At 42.6% G+C, this 15,957-nt stretch overlaps 1 protein-coding gene across 4 annotated transcripts in view; it reads left to right on the top strand.

The window, feature by feature from the left end:
- Positions 1-15,957, top strand: part of EPS15L1 (epidermal growth factor receptor pathway substrate 15 like 1) — a 354,413-nt gene that overhangs the window by 43,473 nt on the left and 294,983 nt on the right. For all 4 annotated transcript variants that reach the window (XM_082248118.1, XM_082248120.1, XM_082248119.1 and 1 more), the window contains exon 3: positions 8,667-8,756. In XM_082248118.1, coding sequence (XP_082104244.1) covers positions 8,667-8,756 — 90 coding nt within the window. The remainder of the gene's footprint in view (positions 1-8,666; positions 8,757-15,957) is intronic.

Raw genomic sequence — 15,957 nt, 5'->3', positions numbered from 1 at the left:
TGGACCAATTCAAGGTTCTTCCAAGCCAAGATTGTCACATCAACTCTTTGTTTAGTCATTATTTTAAGGTTACGCTATGTATTTGAACATGTTTGTTCATTGTATCTATATTATGTAATAAAATTTATATTTTTTTGATACATTTTGGAGTCATTACCCGCTATAGTCCCACCTAGGGGGTCCTATCCTCTTTGTGTTACCCTCCGGTAAGGTTCTTCCTTCTGACGTGCGACTGTCCCCTGTCCGCTTACAGCCTCTTTGGGGCGGTGCAAAACCTTTTCTTTGTGGGTGATAGTCCCGGTTCCGACTTCAGAACGTGTTCAGGGGTTTTACCCAAACCTGTTTACAGTCCCCGGGAAGGAAGGCAGGTGGGTCCAATTCTGAACCTCAAGGTGCTGAACTGCTTTGTGCGGGTGCAGAATGGAGTCGGTTCACACGATGGTGGTATCCCTGCATCAGGGGGATTTTCTTGCCTTCATTGACACCTCAAGGACGCTTACCTTCACATTTCAATATGTGTCGGTCTCCAGCGCTTCCTCCAATTTGCCGTGGGAGAGGAGCATTCAGTTTATGGCGTTACTTTTTGGTCTCGCCTCTGCTCCTTGGGTCTTTATGAAAGTGTTGGCTCCGGTGCTTGCATTGTTTTGCCAATGGGGGATTGCAGTACTGGGCTACGTGGGCGTCATCCTACTGTGAGCAGAGTCTCCTACTGCTCTGGTGGAAAACCTGGGAATCGCCATACGGGCTTGAGGGAGTTTGGCTGAATTCTGAATTTTCAGAAGTCTGTTCTGGTTCCATCCACAAGCTGGACTATTTGGGTCTGACTCTGGACTCAGCATTTGCTAGAGTGCTCCTTCCTCTGGACAAACTACAGGCTGCAATTTGTCTCCTGCTGTCAATCTGATGTTCATCTCCCCGGACTCGCATGCGAGTGCTGGGCCTGATAGTGTCTACCTTCGAAGCGGTTTCATTTGCACAGTTCCATACGAGGTCTCTGGAAGCGAGATTCTGGCCAAATGGGACAAGAATCCGCAGTCTCTGGTTCCACCCCCTGTATTGAACAGTGGTCACCCCGGATGCCAGCCTGTCCGGTTGGGGAGGCGTCCTCGGCAAATATTCTGGATCAAGCAAGGATTTATATGGTGCAGGCAAAAAAATAGTTGGAAAGAAATATATATAATAAGTGACAGTGACACATTGTTAAATATGTAGAGATACAATACAACAATATTTGTACATAATATATATTATAATATATGTGCAATTATTCTAGTATTATATCTCCACATATTGTTTAACAGTGTGTCACTGTCACTTATTGTCACTTATTATATGTATTTCTTTCCAAATATTTTTTTGCCTACACCATATAAATCCTTGCTTGATCCTTTAATCACACCCGGCACAGGTAACCCTGGTATTACCAAACCGGGGGTACTAGGAGAAAAACAGAGGGTGATATATCCCCTTATCCCCTCTGTGATCACCCACTAGGGTGATCGTTCTCCACATCTGTGTCGGCGGCCCATTGCAGCAAATTCACCTATTTTTCTAACAGGGTGCGAGCGCAGCTCCGGCTGACGCACGCTCCTCCCACACACAGACCCGGAAGTCGGGCTTTGAGACGTGGCATCACGTTGCGCCTCTCACTCTGCATGCGCGAGCTGCAATAAAAGGCCGGGGAATTGAAACAGGATGCCACTTTCCTCTTGACGAGGGAGCGAGGCAGACCTACAGGACTTGCTGCCACTAGACCCTCTCCCTGGATCCTGCTATACACATTCCTAACAGTGAGTTGGTTACAAGTCTATAATACAGATCCCTTCTTGTATTATGACTTTTTACCCTAAAATAAACATACTTTCCTTCCTTTGAAACCTTGGCTTCACTATTTTTTTACCTTATTATTTAATCACAACAGGGAAAACCCGAATTTGACTGGGATTGACCCTCTCTTTATTTTCAAGCGATTACGCTGCGAGTAAGTAATAAATACCAAATATTAATACCATACACTATATTTATTTTTTACTCCAAGGAAGTCAGTACTTAATATCCTCACTGTACCATATACCTCTACAGCAGCAGCCATACCGATTCCTAGTGTGAAAATAAAGATCTGAAGCAAGCTATCCAGGATCAGGCACACAATTATCCAAGTATGTATTCAAACCATGCCACTAAGGGGAATTTACCCATGGAATGCATAGGTTTGATTTTTTACCTAAAAAAAAGAGAGAAAGGAGGCGCAAACACTTAGTGCATTACCCGTGGTCACTGTTAGTAATTTTACTAAAATGCCAAATGCATACTCACAGACATGAAGATAATAAAAGCGTGTTGCAAGAATCCACCATACATGAACAGGAACATGTCCTTGAAGTCAGGACCGTTAACGCGTTTCTGGAGTCAAGCCCCCTTCCTCAGATTTTTTATTTGATTTTTTACCTACTATACTTACAGATATGGTGAACAATCTTCCTTGATAAAGGCGCTGTATTTGTAAGCCGAAACGCGTAGGAAAACCAGGATATCTCCTCTCTGCAGACTCCAGGCTGAATCCTCAAGCATGGAATGTCAGAGAGATATATTCATATGTCACCATATCACCGTGTCACTCATTTCTCAACTTATTTCACCATCACCAATGGGTCTATAACCCAGACACATGACAGAGTGTTATTTTTATTTTCTGTTCTCTTTTAAATTATCAAATTGTTATAATTTTACACATATTGTCTTATTAAGCCCATAAAGTCCCACTTTTCTTGGCCTGAGGCACCAAACCTCTTCAAGACGTTTATCAGGGATGATGGCTAAACCTACTACCTAGGTTCTGGGAATCACACTTTCTATACCAGTGGTTCAACATAGTAGCTACGCAACAAACACTGAGCAGGTTGCCTACAATGGCAGGCCCAAATTTTCTTGCATTTATTTAAAAAAATATTTATTTAGTGGAATGTGTCAAAATACAAAAACGTGACTGTGAGCTATAACATAGTACAGATAGGCCTTTAAAATTAATCTGTGTGTCAATGGCAATTTAAAACTATGACCTTTCACAACCAACATACAATAAATGGTACTGATTTGCATAGGAGGCTCCCACAGCAAGTAGAACTGCTGGCAGAATGAATGAGGACAACGAACCTGAGCGGAACATGAAGAAACAAATATTGTAGATTATGGTGTATTTGACTTATGCGCTAAAAAGAGGTAAACTACATCAAGGAAACTGCAAACGGAAACTGAAATCAGACGTGGAACTCCTCCGAGCAAGCGGCTAATTTGATAGTGTCCCCACGTATCACAATAATTGTAAAAGCAAAAAAATCAGCGCTTAACTCTAAATGAGGTGGACCACTCTATATGTCTTCAGCAATCACTACTCAAAGATCATAAAAAGCATTAAATATCACATAAATCCAAAAACCACTGAATGTGTAAGTGAACTTCTAAAATCAGATGTAATGATATGTACAATCCAAGTAAACGTGATAATAAAAAGCAATAAAAGGATATTTCTCAAAGTGATGTGTGCTTAATCCAAATATATGTGGTGCTTAAAAAATAGCTGACATGTGAAAATTAAATACACAAAAAGGTGTCTAATCAATATGGTGACAGTGAGCAAAATAATTCATATAAGAATAAACAGAAAATAATGTTCAAATAACAACGATGGTGATCTCAGTCCAAACAAAGGAAATATCAACCGCCGGACTGAATATTTAAAAGTGCAACTGTGCTAAACATATTGTAGATTGGTAGCTCGCTGAGCTTAATAGAAAGACATAGAGGGTGACAAATGTGTATGTACCATAAGCAATACAAAATAAATGAACAGTGCATCCAATCAGTCATGCCCAGGTAGTAAACGCAAACCAAGAGCATTTTGAACATATTTGGACAGAAAATGTGGCATCCTAGGGCATCTAAGCAGGGAAGAGAAACGAAAATAAAAAAAGGGGGGAGGAGGGATGAAGAGGTAAAGGGGGAGAGAAAGGGAGAAAATAAAGAGAATAGGGCAAGAGAGGGAACCACAGCGTCGGCAACGGTGCAGAAGGGCTGTTTCCATAATGGTGAGACTAATCAAAAGTATGAAAGATGTTCGTCAGAACAGCCGAACAGGTCCCAGTGGAGCCAGCGTGTATTAAGGGCAGTGTTCAGTTGTTCCATGTGCTCAATATCGTTCATTCTGGCAAACCATTGGGCGAAGGAGGGGTCTGTTGTTTCCACATACAGGGGAATCAGGCTTTATTAAGTGCAAGACTTGTTGCCAAAAGGAAAGGATATTAGGGCAATCCCAGAAAATGTGGAGTACCGTGCCGACCTGCGTACCGCATCTCCTGCATGATGGGCTGTGCTGAGGGAACCATGAAGCCAACACAGAGGGGGGACCTTGCTTTCTGCTTTGTTGCGCAGTCATGTTGGAACAGGGAAGGGCCACCCCCAAACTGTTCCCGCAAAGTTTGGAGCATGAAATTGTCCAAAATATCTTGCTATGCTGGCACCTTAAGAGTTTCCTTGACTAGAACTAAGGGGCCAAGCCCAACCCCTGAAAAATAACCCCACCCCATATTCCCTCTCCACCAAATGATTTGGACCAGTGCACAAAGCAAGGTCCATAAAGACCTTGATGAGCGAGTTTGGGGTGGAGGAATTTGACTGGCCTGCACATAGTCCTGACCTCAACTCGATAGAATACTTTAGGGATGAATTAGAGTGGAGACTGCGAGCTTGGCCTCTCGTCTAACATCAGTGCCTGACCTCACAAATGCCCTTCTGGAAGAATGGTCAAACATTCCCATAGACACTCCTAAACCTTGTGGACAGCCTTCCTAGAAGAGTTGAAGCTGTTATAGCTGCAAAGGGGGGGCCAACTCAATATCGAACCCTACGGACTAAGATTGGGATGTCATTAAAGTAGATGTATGGCCAAAGCTTGTTTGGCTGTACATCTCCTGTGAATCACAGGAGTGCAGTTCGTTCTGCACTCCTGTGACCCATTTACAGCAGAGAGCAGGCTCTCTGCTGACGTCACAGATGTCGGTCCATGCACCGCATCATCACAACCACGGAGTCGGGATCTGCCAGGTGCCTGGACCAACACCCGGCTCAGCCTCTCAGCGAGCCGCTGAGAGCCTTAGCCGGCTGCTCCCCACCCCTTTCCAGCCCAGCACTCCAGATAGTGAGGAGGGAGCAGAGAGCTGCTGACTGATAGTCTGCAGCTTTCTTATCGGGAAGCTATCAGAACCGAGCGATCGGTGGTGTTCCGTTGCTCAGTTCTCAGTGCAGAGGCGCCGGGGGACAGATGCGCCATTGGACCGATGCTGCATCCAGCTAGGTAAGTATAAATGGGCAATAACTCCAAACCCCATACTTCTCTTTTAAAGTTCATGTGCGTGTAAAGGCAGTAAATACTTTTGGTAATATAATGGTTGATTTACTAGAGCTAGATAGGGCAACATTTGTCACAATTCTGCAAAGAAATCAATCAGCTTCCAACCTCAGCTTGATTAATTAAGCTTTATCAATAAAACCTGAAAGCTGATTGGTTTCTCTGCAGAATTGTGACTCATTTTGCTCTCTATAGCTTTAGTAAATAAATCCCATAGTGTATCTTCCTTGTTGGGTCCTATTTCTCCTGGGTTAAAATTCTGCAATTTTTATATGCTGAATCCCACTCTGGCTATACAAGCACTTTTCTGATGACTTGTAACGCGAGTGTCTTTTGTATGTCGTTCGGTATCTACATAAAAAAAAAACTTTTATAAAATTAGATGGAAAGAGATTCACACTTGTTGAGTATGGCTTGCTGTGGCGACACTAACCTAAACAATGCTCTTTACTACAATATTTAACCACTTTCAGACCGGAGGATTTGGCTGCTCAATGACCAGGCCCTATTTTGCGATTCGGCACTGGTCGTGCGAGGCTGTATCCAAACGAAATTGACTTCCTTTTTTTCCCACAAATAGCTTTCTTTTGGTGGTATTTGATCACCTGTGCAATTTTTTATTTTTTTGCGCCATAAACAAAAAATAGAGCGACAATTTCGAAAAAAAAAAAACTATTTTCACATTCTTTTATATGAAATTCTCAAAAAAAATGTAAAAATCAAAATGTTTTAATATTTTAGGCCAATTTGTTTTCTGCTACATGTTTCTGGTAAAAAAAAATCGCAATAAGCCTTTTTTGATTGGTTTGCTCAAAAGTTATTGCGTTTACTAACTACGGGAAATATTTTTGTCCTTTTTTTTTTTTTTTACTAGTAATGGCAGGAATCTGCGTTTTTTTTTTTTTTTTGCGGGACTATTTTTTTTTGCGGGACTACGACATTGCGGAGGAAGGATCGGACCCCTAACTGACATTTTTTAAACTTTTGGGGGTACCAGTGACCTTACTATAGTAATCAGTGCTAAAAATATGCACGGTTACTGTAAAAATTACACTGGCAGGTAAGGGGTTAACAGTATTGGTGATCAAGGGGTTAAATGTGACCCTGGGGGGGGGTTTCTAACTGGGGGGCGTGGCTTGTGAAGTCATCACAGAGACATGTGATCCTATATAGCAGGATCACATGACATCTGTGATAACTTCAGGGAGAAGTACGGACGGCTGTGTTTACATCAGCCGTCCGTTCCTTCTCTGTCAGCGGCAGGAGATTGCGAGTGGCCGGCGGCCATCGGAACCGCCTGTCGCACGCACTAGCTTCCCCGCTGATGAGCGGGGACGGGAGCGCGCCTCCCGGGGCGTGCTATCACCCCCTAGTTCCACCCAGGCGAGCGCCATATATGTACAGGACTTTGCCTGGGAGAGCCAGCCTGCCGCAGTACATTTGCGGCTGCTGGGGCTAAAGTGGTTAAGTATAGTGGGGTCTTTACATCATATACTGCAACACAGCTATCCACATTAATTAGCTACGATTACCTTTGGCTAGTCAAAACGTACTGTAGATCCAGAAATTTAGGCAGAAATCTATACTTCTCCTGTAAAAGTCAAGGTTGGCGCCACCTGTTCCACCTATTGATTATTGATAAAGCCTTCACGTTAAAGGACCAATATGAAGTAGAAAAAAACAGGTCTTTTGGGTTTGCATAGAACATCCACCTCTTGTATCTCTGGATCTACTTATCATTTTTACTAGCATTTTCACTAAAGGTAACCTTCTGATTATGCATGTTTTCCATCAAATGGCCAATTTGTGTGGCAAAAGTTTGTGAAAGGTTTACATTTAGGTCTCATGCACACTGGACTTCTAAAAACACCAGTAGCATTAGCTGTAGAAAACTGTAGCTGTAGAATGAGTCTTTCAGCGATTTTGCACTAGCGTTTTTTAGCTTTTTTTTTTTTTTTCTTTTAGCAAAACTATACTCACACAAAAGCTTATGGCTCAAAAATGCTCATAAACACTGAATAGCTGCATTTTTCAGCGTTTTTCAGAGTTAGAGTATTTTTACAGCTGAATAACTCTTCTCAAAACCCACTGGGTTTTTGTTTCCAGCCAGACAACGCCCCTGCCAAAAAATGCTGACAACAGCCTGTGTGTGCATGGTCACATAGGGTAACCTGCTGGGGAGTTTACTGGCTGCAGGAAAAAAGCCTATAGCCAAAACAGCAGCTGTAAAAAAACATCCAGTGTGCACGAAGCCTCCAAGATGTTTTTAGTTTTGTCTCATGAAAAAATTACAAGCAATATTCTAACAATTACTTTTAGCTCTAAAATGATTCCGTTCCTATTTTAATAATACTATATTATGAATGGACCAATAACCGTGGGCCATGGTGTGAATAGCCCTGTGCTTTATAACGAAGAGTTGAATGCAATATCCACTCTTCACTCTAAATTACCATTTGTATAGTTGTGTCAAGCTAATTTCTACTTGAGAATGTTATGCCATTTTTTTTTTTTTTTTTATCATGGCTTAATTATTTGCATTTTTGGATGTAAACCCTAAAACAAGTTGGTTTAAATAAAATGTTATAAGGAATATTCACATATACGTAAAAACCCAATTAAAAAAAAAGTTCTTAACTGGCCTGGCTACAGTCCAGACCTTTTACTAATTGAGAATATTTGGCACATCTTGAAACAAAAAAATACACAAAGAATACCCAGGACTGTTGAGCAGTTAGAGTTCTATATCAGGCAATAATGGGACAACATTTCTCTCCCAAAACTCCAGCAACTGGTCTCAGTTCCCATTTGTTTACAGTGTTAAAAGAAGAGGGGATGCTACACTGGCAAAAATGGCCCTGACACAACTTTTTTGAGACGTGTTACTGCCATCAATTTCAAAATTACCTTTTTTTTTTCTTAAAATTATCCATTTAATCAGTTAAAACATTTGAAATGAGGTCTATTTTCTATTTTTTGAATAAAATGTGGGTTTATGAAATTTGCAGATCATTGCATTCTGTTTTTACGTATATTTTACCACAGCATCCCAACTTTTTTGGAATTGGGGTTGTACATATGGAAAATTTACAGCACTGTGTAAAGTGTTGACTTTTCTACACTGTACCACTTGACTTTGATACATTTCTTACTAAATAACATAATTTTTCTTGTAAAGGAGGCTATGCTTTTCAAAATTATAGAGCTGTCTTGTTATTTAGCATGACCATGGAGTCTTTATATTCTAATTTCTATTCTACAGGTGGATCCATCTCATACTGGCAGGGTAGGACCATCAGAAGCCGCACTCTTTCTCAAAAAGTCTGCACTTTCAGATGTTGTCCTTGGAAAGGTATTTAAGCACATTTAAGGACATGGGCAAGTTTGTTTTGCTGTCCCATAGTTATTCTTTGCATCATGACAAACATAAAGGAATTTTTGGACAGATTTTTTGTGTTGCACCTCATAAATCGGTTTCTTTTAGTCCAACCAGGTGTGCAAGGAGCAATCTTATTTGTCTCTGTCATGGTTAAAATGCTTGGCCAAAGCAGTAAAAGCATACAGCATTGTTACCTGAATGCTTCAATAATAGCATTGAAAAAAATGACAGGTATCTAATAATAAACCGTTTTGGTCATGTCCCTGTCAGTGTATATGCTACAGTCTGATGGTTACACTAACTTTCCATGTGTGATAAATAGGTTCTGTGAGCACACCAATGTCTCCATCTATGGTGATGTCCACTCTTTGCACTGTATTCATGAGGCTCAGCGCTGTTACCTTAAGACAGGAAGCAGAACACCTCCGCATACTTCTCATAAGATTCTTTTAGATAATACTACAGTGTGCCAAAACCCAGGACACTACTGGATTTCTCCAAACCAACACTTCACTCTCCTGTGCTGGAAGGTGGGCCTCACGCAAAGAGGCTCTCGGGGCTTAAATGCTAGTCATCCAAGATAGCGCTTGCCTTGCTGCCCTCCCAAGACTGGGGATGTCCGGATAGGCTGGGAACAAGAAAAGACAGAGGGCGCTCCAGCCTAACAGATGACCTCAGATAAAACTGCTTTATTACAGTAAGTTAAGATGTATACTCTCAAACAAAGGCTTAGCCAGTCGCTGCAAAGAACTTCATTACATCTTAACTTACTGTAATAAAGCAGTTTTATCTGAGGTAATGTGCTAGGCCAGTGCGCCCTGTCTTTTCTTATTCCCAGCACTGGATTTCTGGCAGAACCAAAAGATTTTGTTTGTCCTTATCAAATGGCGCAAATAAGGGAGGCTCGTTTACTTTTCATATACATGAAAAAGAACCTGTAATGAAGTATGGACCATTGCTGACCTATTCTTCAGATAGTACCAGTTACCTGTCATGTTGATAAAATGACTCCAGGCAAATATGCAAATTCGTATCTGAAATTGCTCTGACTCTTCTGATTTAGCTCGTTTCAGATTAATGTCTCAAAATATTAAAGCCATTTTGAGAAGGAGGTCAAGAATGTCAATCTCTTCCAACTTAGGTTAGCTTTAGGTTCTGTTGCACTTGTAGACAACAATTGCTTCTTCATAGTCTCAGAAGTCTTGAAAAAAAAAAAAAAAAAAAAAAAAAAAAAATTAACAGTGCATTTGATTATTCTTAGGTATTTTTTTTTTAAGTGACAATAATAATGCTCATATTAGAAATAAAATGGCTTGTAAGGTGTTTCAGCTAATCATTTTTCATAGAGACATGCACAATGAACAGCAATGGCCAATGACTTTAACACAGATTCAATTAATACTTTGTTTCTTCTACATAAGCCTAATTTCGCTTTCGCTCATTGATGGGCACAGCTCCTTATATTCTTAACCATTGAGTTATACTGCCCCCTGCAGGAGTAGGACTCTAGGCAGAAAAAAATTCTGGCTACAGCCATGGGCATTCCCAGGGGATATACTCCCTCTCTCTGCTATAGCCACATAGTATTTGTTTTGCCTAGTCAGGAGCAAGGACCTATTTCCTTGCTGGGATCTTTGGTACTGGCAACATTTTTTAGATATTTTTTTTCTCCAGAATTATTTCCTGCAAGATCTACTATCAACTGCCGGACTGGGCGATGGGCTAGATAATCTAGATCCAGTGGTCACCCCAGTCTGGCCAGCGAAAGCCACCCAGACCACCCAGATGATCGATTGTGCGGAGAGGGGGGTTGTACTTGATGGGGGCTCCTGCCTGGATCTTTCCTTAAGCCTCGGTCTCCCTCCTGGGTCCTCGTAAGCCTCGTGGTGCTGCACGGGGTCGACATTTTGATGTAGCCTGTGTTTCTATACACGGCGGCCATGTTTGTGTGGTTCATCATTGGAAATAGCGGCAGCCATGACAGTGGAGTCCCGTGAGAGGTGATTTCGGCGGTTGGAGCCCCTCCTCATCCCCTGGTGCTGACTCCTGGATAATTTTACTTCCCGATCGCCACAGGTGTAGTGCAGATTCTCCTGGTGGCTGCAGGTGCCTGTTTCTGTGGGTGGTGAGTCTGCCGGGGTCCTCACCCTCTCTGCTAAGGATTGCTTGGTGCTTTGTGCCTGGCAAACGGTTGGTGCCCCTAACGCAGAGGGGTTTGTCGCTTAGCAGTATAGAATGTAAAAGTACAGCGCTATATAAAAGTATAAATGTAAGGTGCTTAATAAACAATTAAGTGACCAGGTGCTTCTTAATAGTCCATTCAGACTAGCGCGACTTGTCAGCCTGACAAGTCGCGCTCGGTCGCTCGCCATTGATTAGCACAGGACCCGTTCTAATAGGAGCGACACAAGTCGCTCTGACTTAGAAAAAGGGTCCTGTACTACTTTGGGGCGACCTGGGAGCGACTTGCATAGACTTGCATAGACTTCCATTATGTGAAGTCCCTGCAACTCGCGCCGAAGTCACAGGTCGCCCCTCGAAGTCGGATCGCGCCAGTCTGAATGGGCTCTAAAATATACATAAAATTAATATATATACATCTCACACTGTACACAGGTGTATAAAAAGAGGGTACTCAATAAGGTGCATAACAAATATATATATTCAAGTCCAATCCAGGAAAGTCCTAAGTGTAAACTTAGTAATAAAGTGCTTGATAGGTGTATCAATTCACAATGTGCTCAAAGACACCACCACCATTCAGCCACAAGATGGCCTCTCACCTCAAAGGAGTAAATAAGAAGCAATATGTCCTTTAATGGAGGTGAATCCGGACCACTGGATGGCAATTGCTGGGCTGCAAATGTCTCGGGGCTCATCACCAACGGGGGACATGAAAAAAATTGCAAGAGATCTATGTGCTCACTGCAATACAACCCTTTATACAAATGTATAAAATATCACTCACATATTGTAGCACAATCGGGCTTGTGCGGACCGTACAGGCAATACAATGCAAGATGAGGAGCCGTGCTGTAAGAACACTGCTCAACCGTCAGAGTCTCCGCCCCCTATACGCGTGGCGTCATATGCTTGCGCGTCACGACTTCGTCAGTAGGGGTCTCCTGGATCTTTCTCTTCCTGATCGTTGCACGGTGTGCAGTTTTCCTGGTGCTGTAAGTGCCTGATCGGTGGTGGTGAGTCTTTTTGTGGGGGTTTTCTCTCCCTCTCTCTGCTTAGCAGTGGTAGTGCTCTGTGCTGGACCCTTTGGTGCCGCCAGCGTGGTGGGGGTTTCCCTAGCACTGTTATACACTTTTTTTGTGTGGGTCCCCGTTTTCCCTAATGGAGTCCCTGGAACACATTTCCCCACCTGATCCCCTCTGAGGCTGCCGGGCCCTCTGGGTCCCAACAATCCCTGACTGTACTGACGGCGGTCCTGGAGTCTTTGGTTCCAAGGTGATTTTGGTCCTAGGAAAACAGGCTAGCAAAAAGTATCCCCTTAAAAGTGCTGCCTTCATCTGCCTCATCAGATCCTGAAGCTGATTCGGCCGACGTGGATGCAAGTTACACTTCTGGGTCTGTGTCCACGCATCCTGCCTGTGCCAGTGTGGTTGTCCAAAATGCGTTTTTGCTGTCCCTAAGCATTTTGCGATGCGGTATCCTTATGAGGATTCCCTGCTTAAAAAGTGGACGGTCCCACCTGTCCACTGGTGGGTCGGAAGCTCTGACCCGCCATATGTTCACTGTGGCTGGTTCGGCACTTAGGCTGGTATTTACTATTGCCCTGATGTCGCAAACTCTGACCGCGTGGGCTAAACTTTTACGCCGGGACCTGGAGCGGGGGAACAGCTTTCCCCTGCCTTTTGTGGAGCTGGTGGATCAATTGGTCCAGGGGCTAGTTTGTCTGTGATGCCTTTTTGGATGTGGCTCTTTTGATTTTCAGTCTGTCTGTCTCAGCAGTGGTCCTTCGATGTATTACATGGCTGAAATGCTGGTCTGTGGATCAGACGTCTAAGAATGCCTTATCTGAGCTCCCCATTTGTGGGGGATTGCTTGTTTGGTGCTTCCTTGGATGACTTCTTTAAGGGCCCCACAGAGGGGTAAGAGTAGTCTTCTTCCGCAGGAGCCCCATCGTAGACGGGGGCCATTCTTCTCAGCTCATAAGGGGCCTTTTCAACCCTCAGTGTCTCAAGACCAGGGATCTAAGCCCTTCAGAACCTCCACTGGAGGTTCCAGGAGGACCTGGTCTGGCAAGTGACGAGTGGGCTCTTCCAGACTTGCGGACAAGGCTTCCTCTGCATGAAGGGGTGCCCTAACCCATATCTGGGGTAGGGGGACATCTTTGCTGGTTTCCGGACCTGTGGACCTCCCTAGTAAAGGACAAGAGGGTCCACAAAGTCATTCGGTCCAGCTACAGGATCGCGTTTTGGTCCTAACCTCCAGAAAAGTTCTTCCCTTCCAACCTGCGCTTGTCCCCAGATCGCTTACGGGGTCTCTTTGGGGCAATGCAAGACTTATTACTTCAAGGGGTGATTGTCCCGGTTCCGACTCCAGAATGTTTTAAGGGGTTTTACTCAAACCTGTTTACAGTTCCCAGGAAGGAAGGCAAGGTATGTCCAATTCCGGACCACAAGGCGCTAAACTGCTTTGTGCAGAACAGAAGTTTCCAATGGAGAAAATTTTCCAAGGATGAGGGCTGCTCTCCAAGATTTAGACTGGAGGAAATATTGGCATTGATGAACACAGAACAGAAATGGAAATTCTTCAAAAAGACTGTATGCAAAACCACTGCAAAGTATATTCCAATGGGCAATAAGTTTAAAAGGCTAAAAATAAAACCTATGTGGCTTACGGCCAAAGTTAAAAAAGCTATAAATAATAAGAAAAGAGCTTTTAAAAAATATAAAAATGGAGAAACATTATCATTGTTTAATTGTTACAAAGAATATAACGGAATATGTAAAAAAGGAAATCAAGGACCCAAAAATTCAAATTGAACGAAGGATTGCAAAAGATAGGACAAACCCCAAAAAATTCTTCAAATATATAAATAGTAAAAAGGTCAGGACTGAGCATGTAGGCCCTTTACAAAATAATCAGGAGTGGGTGCCTGGGGACAAAGAGAAGGCAAATTTATTAAATACTTCAGCTCTGTGTATACAAAGGAGCATGGGGGAGCTCATGACCATAATGAGGATGGTATTGACATAGCCCCAAATGATCCACAATGGCTCAAAAGTGATATGGTCCAGAAATATTTGGACAGAATAAAGGTGGATAAAGGGCCTGGACCAGATGGCATCCACCCACGCATCCTAAAAGTATTTAGCTCTGTCATTTCAAAGCCTTTGTTTCTAAATGTTAGGGACTCGTCATTTCAAAGCCTTTGTTTCTAAATTTTAGGGACTCGTTAAGTACTGGAATAGTACCACTGGATTGGTGTAGAGCCGATGTGGTGCCTATATTTAAAAAGGGATCAAAGTCTTTGCCAAGTAACTATAGACCTGTTAGTTTAACTTCTATTGTCGGGAAGATACTGGAGAGTTTAATAAAAGACCACAAAGATGAGTTCTTGCTGGGAAAAAATATTTTAAGCAACAGACAGCATGGATTCATGAAAGACAGAAGTTGTCAAACCTGATTTCTTTTTATGAGGAGGTAAGTAAAATCTTGGATAGAGGGGTGGCTGTGGATGTAGTATACTTGGATTTTGCAAAAGCGTTTGACACAGTTCCCCATACATGACTAATGTGTAAGGTAAAGTCTACAGGCTTGGAAAGATCAGTTTGTAAATGGATAGAAAATTGGCCAAAAGATAGAATTCAGAGTAGTGGTTAATGATGCTTCCTCTGTGGTTAAGTGTTGGGACCCTTACTTTTTAATATCCTTATAAATGATATAGGGTCTGGAATTAAAAGTACCATTTCAGGCTTTGCAAATAACACCAAGCTTTGCAGTGGAATAACTTCCTTACAGAATGTTTCCAAATTACAAGCCAACCTTAATGTTTCATTGGGCAACTATGTGGCAAATGAGGTTTAATGTTGATAAATGTAAAATTATGCATTTGGGGGCTAAGAATATATGCATACATCATACATACTAGAGGGAGTAGAACTGGGGGAATCCATAGTGGAGAAGGATCTGGGTCTTCTGGTAGATCATAAGATTAATAATAGCATGCAATGCCAAGCTGCGGTTTCCAAAGCAAGCAAAGTCCTTTCTTGTAACAGAGGCATGGACTCCAGAGAAAGAGAGAGAGATAATTTTGCCCTTGTACAAATCATTAGTAAGACCTCACCTGGAATATGCAGTTCAGTTTTGGGCACCAGTTCTCAAAAATATATCGGGTGAATGGAGAAAGTGCAGAGAAGAGCAACCAAACTGATAAGAGGCATGGAGGAGCTCAGCTATGAGGAAAGTTTTGAGGAACTGAATTTATTCTCTCTTGAGAAGAGATTAAGGGGGGGATATAATCAACATGTATAAATACATAAGGGGTCCATATAGTGAACTTGGTGATGTTATTTAACTTAAGGTCATCACAGAGGACAAGGGTGCACTCTTTACATCTAGAGGAAAAGAGAGGTAGTTCTTGTCAGCTCACTAGATTGCTTTAAAATAAGCTTGGATTCTTTCCTAGGTGTACATAATATAACTGGGTACTAATATTTATAGGTAAAGTTGATCCAGGGAATATCCGATTGCCTCTCCGGGGATCAGGAAATAATTTTTTTCCCCTGTTGTAGCAAATTCCCTGCTTTCCTGGGGTTTTTTGCCTTCCTCCTGGATCTACTACGGGTTTAGGATTGTGTATATGGGATTGTATGATTGTGTTTTCTTTACTGTTTTTTATTTTTTATTGGTTGAGCCAGATGGACTTGTCTTTTTTCAACCTGACTAACTATGGAGCTATCCATTTGCACGGTAGTGGCGTCTCTACATCAGGGGGGTTGACTCGCTTCTATCTACATCAAGGACACCTACCTTCACATTCCAATATGTTCCGATCACCAGTGCTTCCTCCGCTTTGCCGTGGGCAAGGAGCATTATCCGTATGTGGCGTTACCCTTTGGTCTCGCCTCTGCTCCTCTGGTCTTTACAAAAGTGTTGGCCCCGGTACTAGCATTGTTGCGTCAGTGGGGGATTGTGGTACTGGGGTACCTGGACGATC

This window comes from Pelophylax lessonae (assembly GCF_965119305.1).
Source record: "Pelophylax lessonae genome assembly, chromosome: 1".
Classification (NCBI taxonomy): Eukaryota; Metazoa; Chordata; class Amphibia; order Anura; family Ranidae; genus Pelophylax; species Pelophylax lessonae.
The sequence above is the reverse complement of the archived record's forward strand: the minus strand, read 5'-3'. Positions and strand labels throughout refer to the sequence as shown.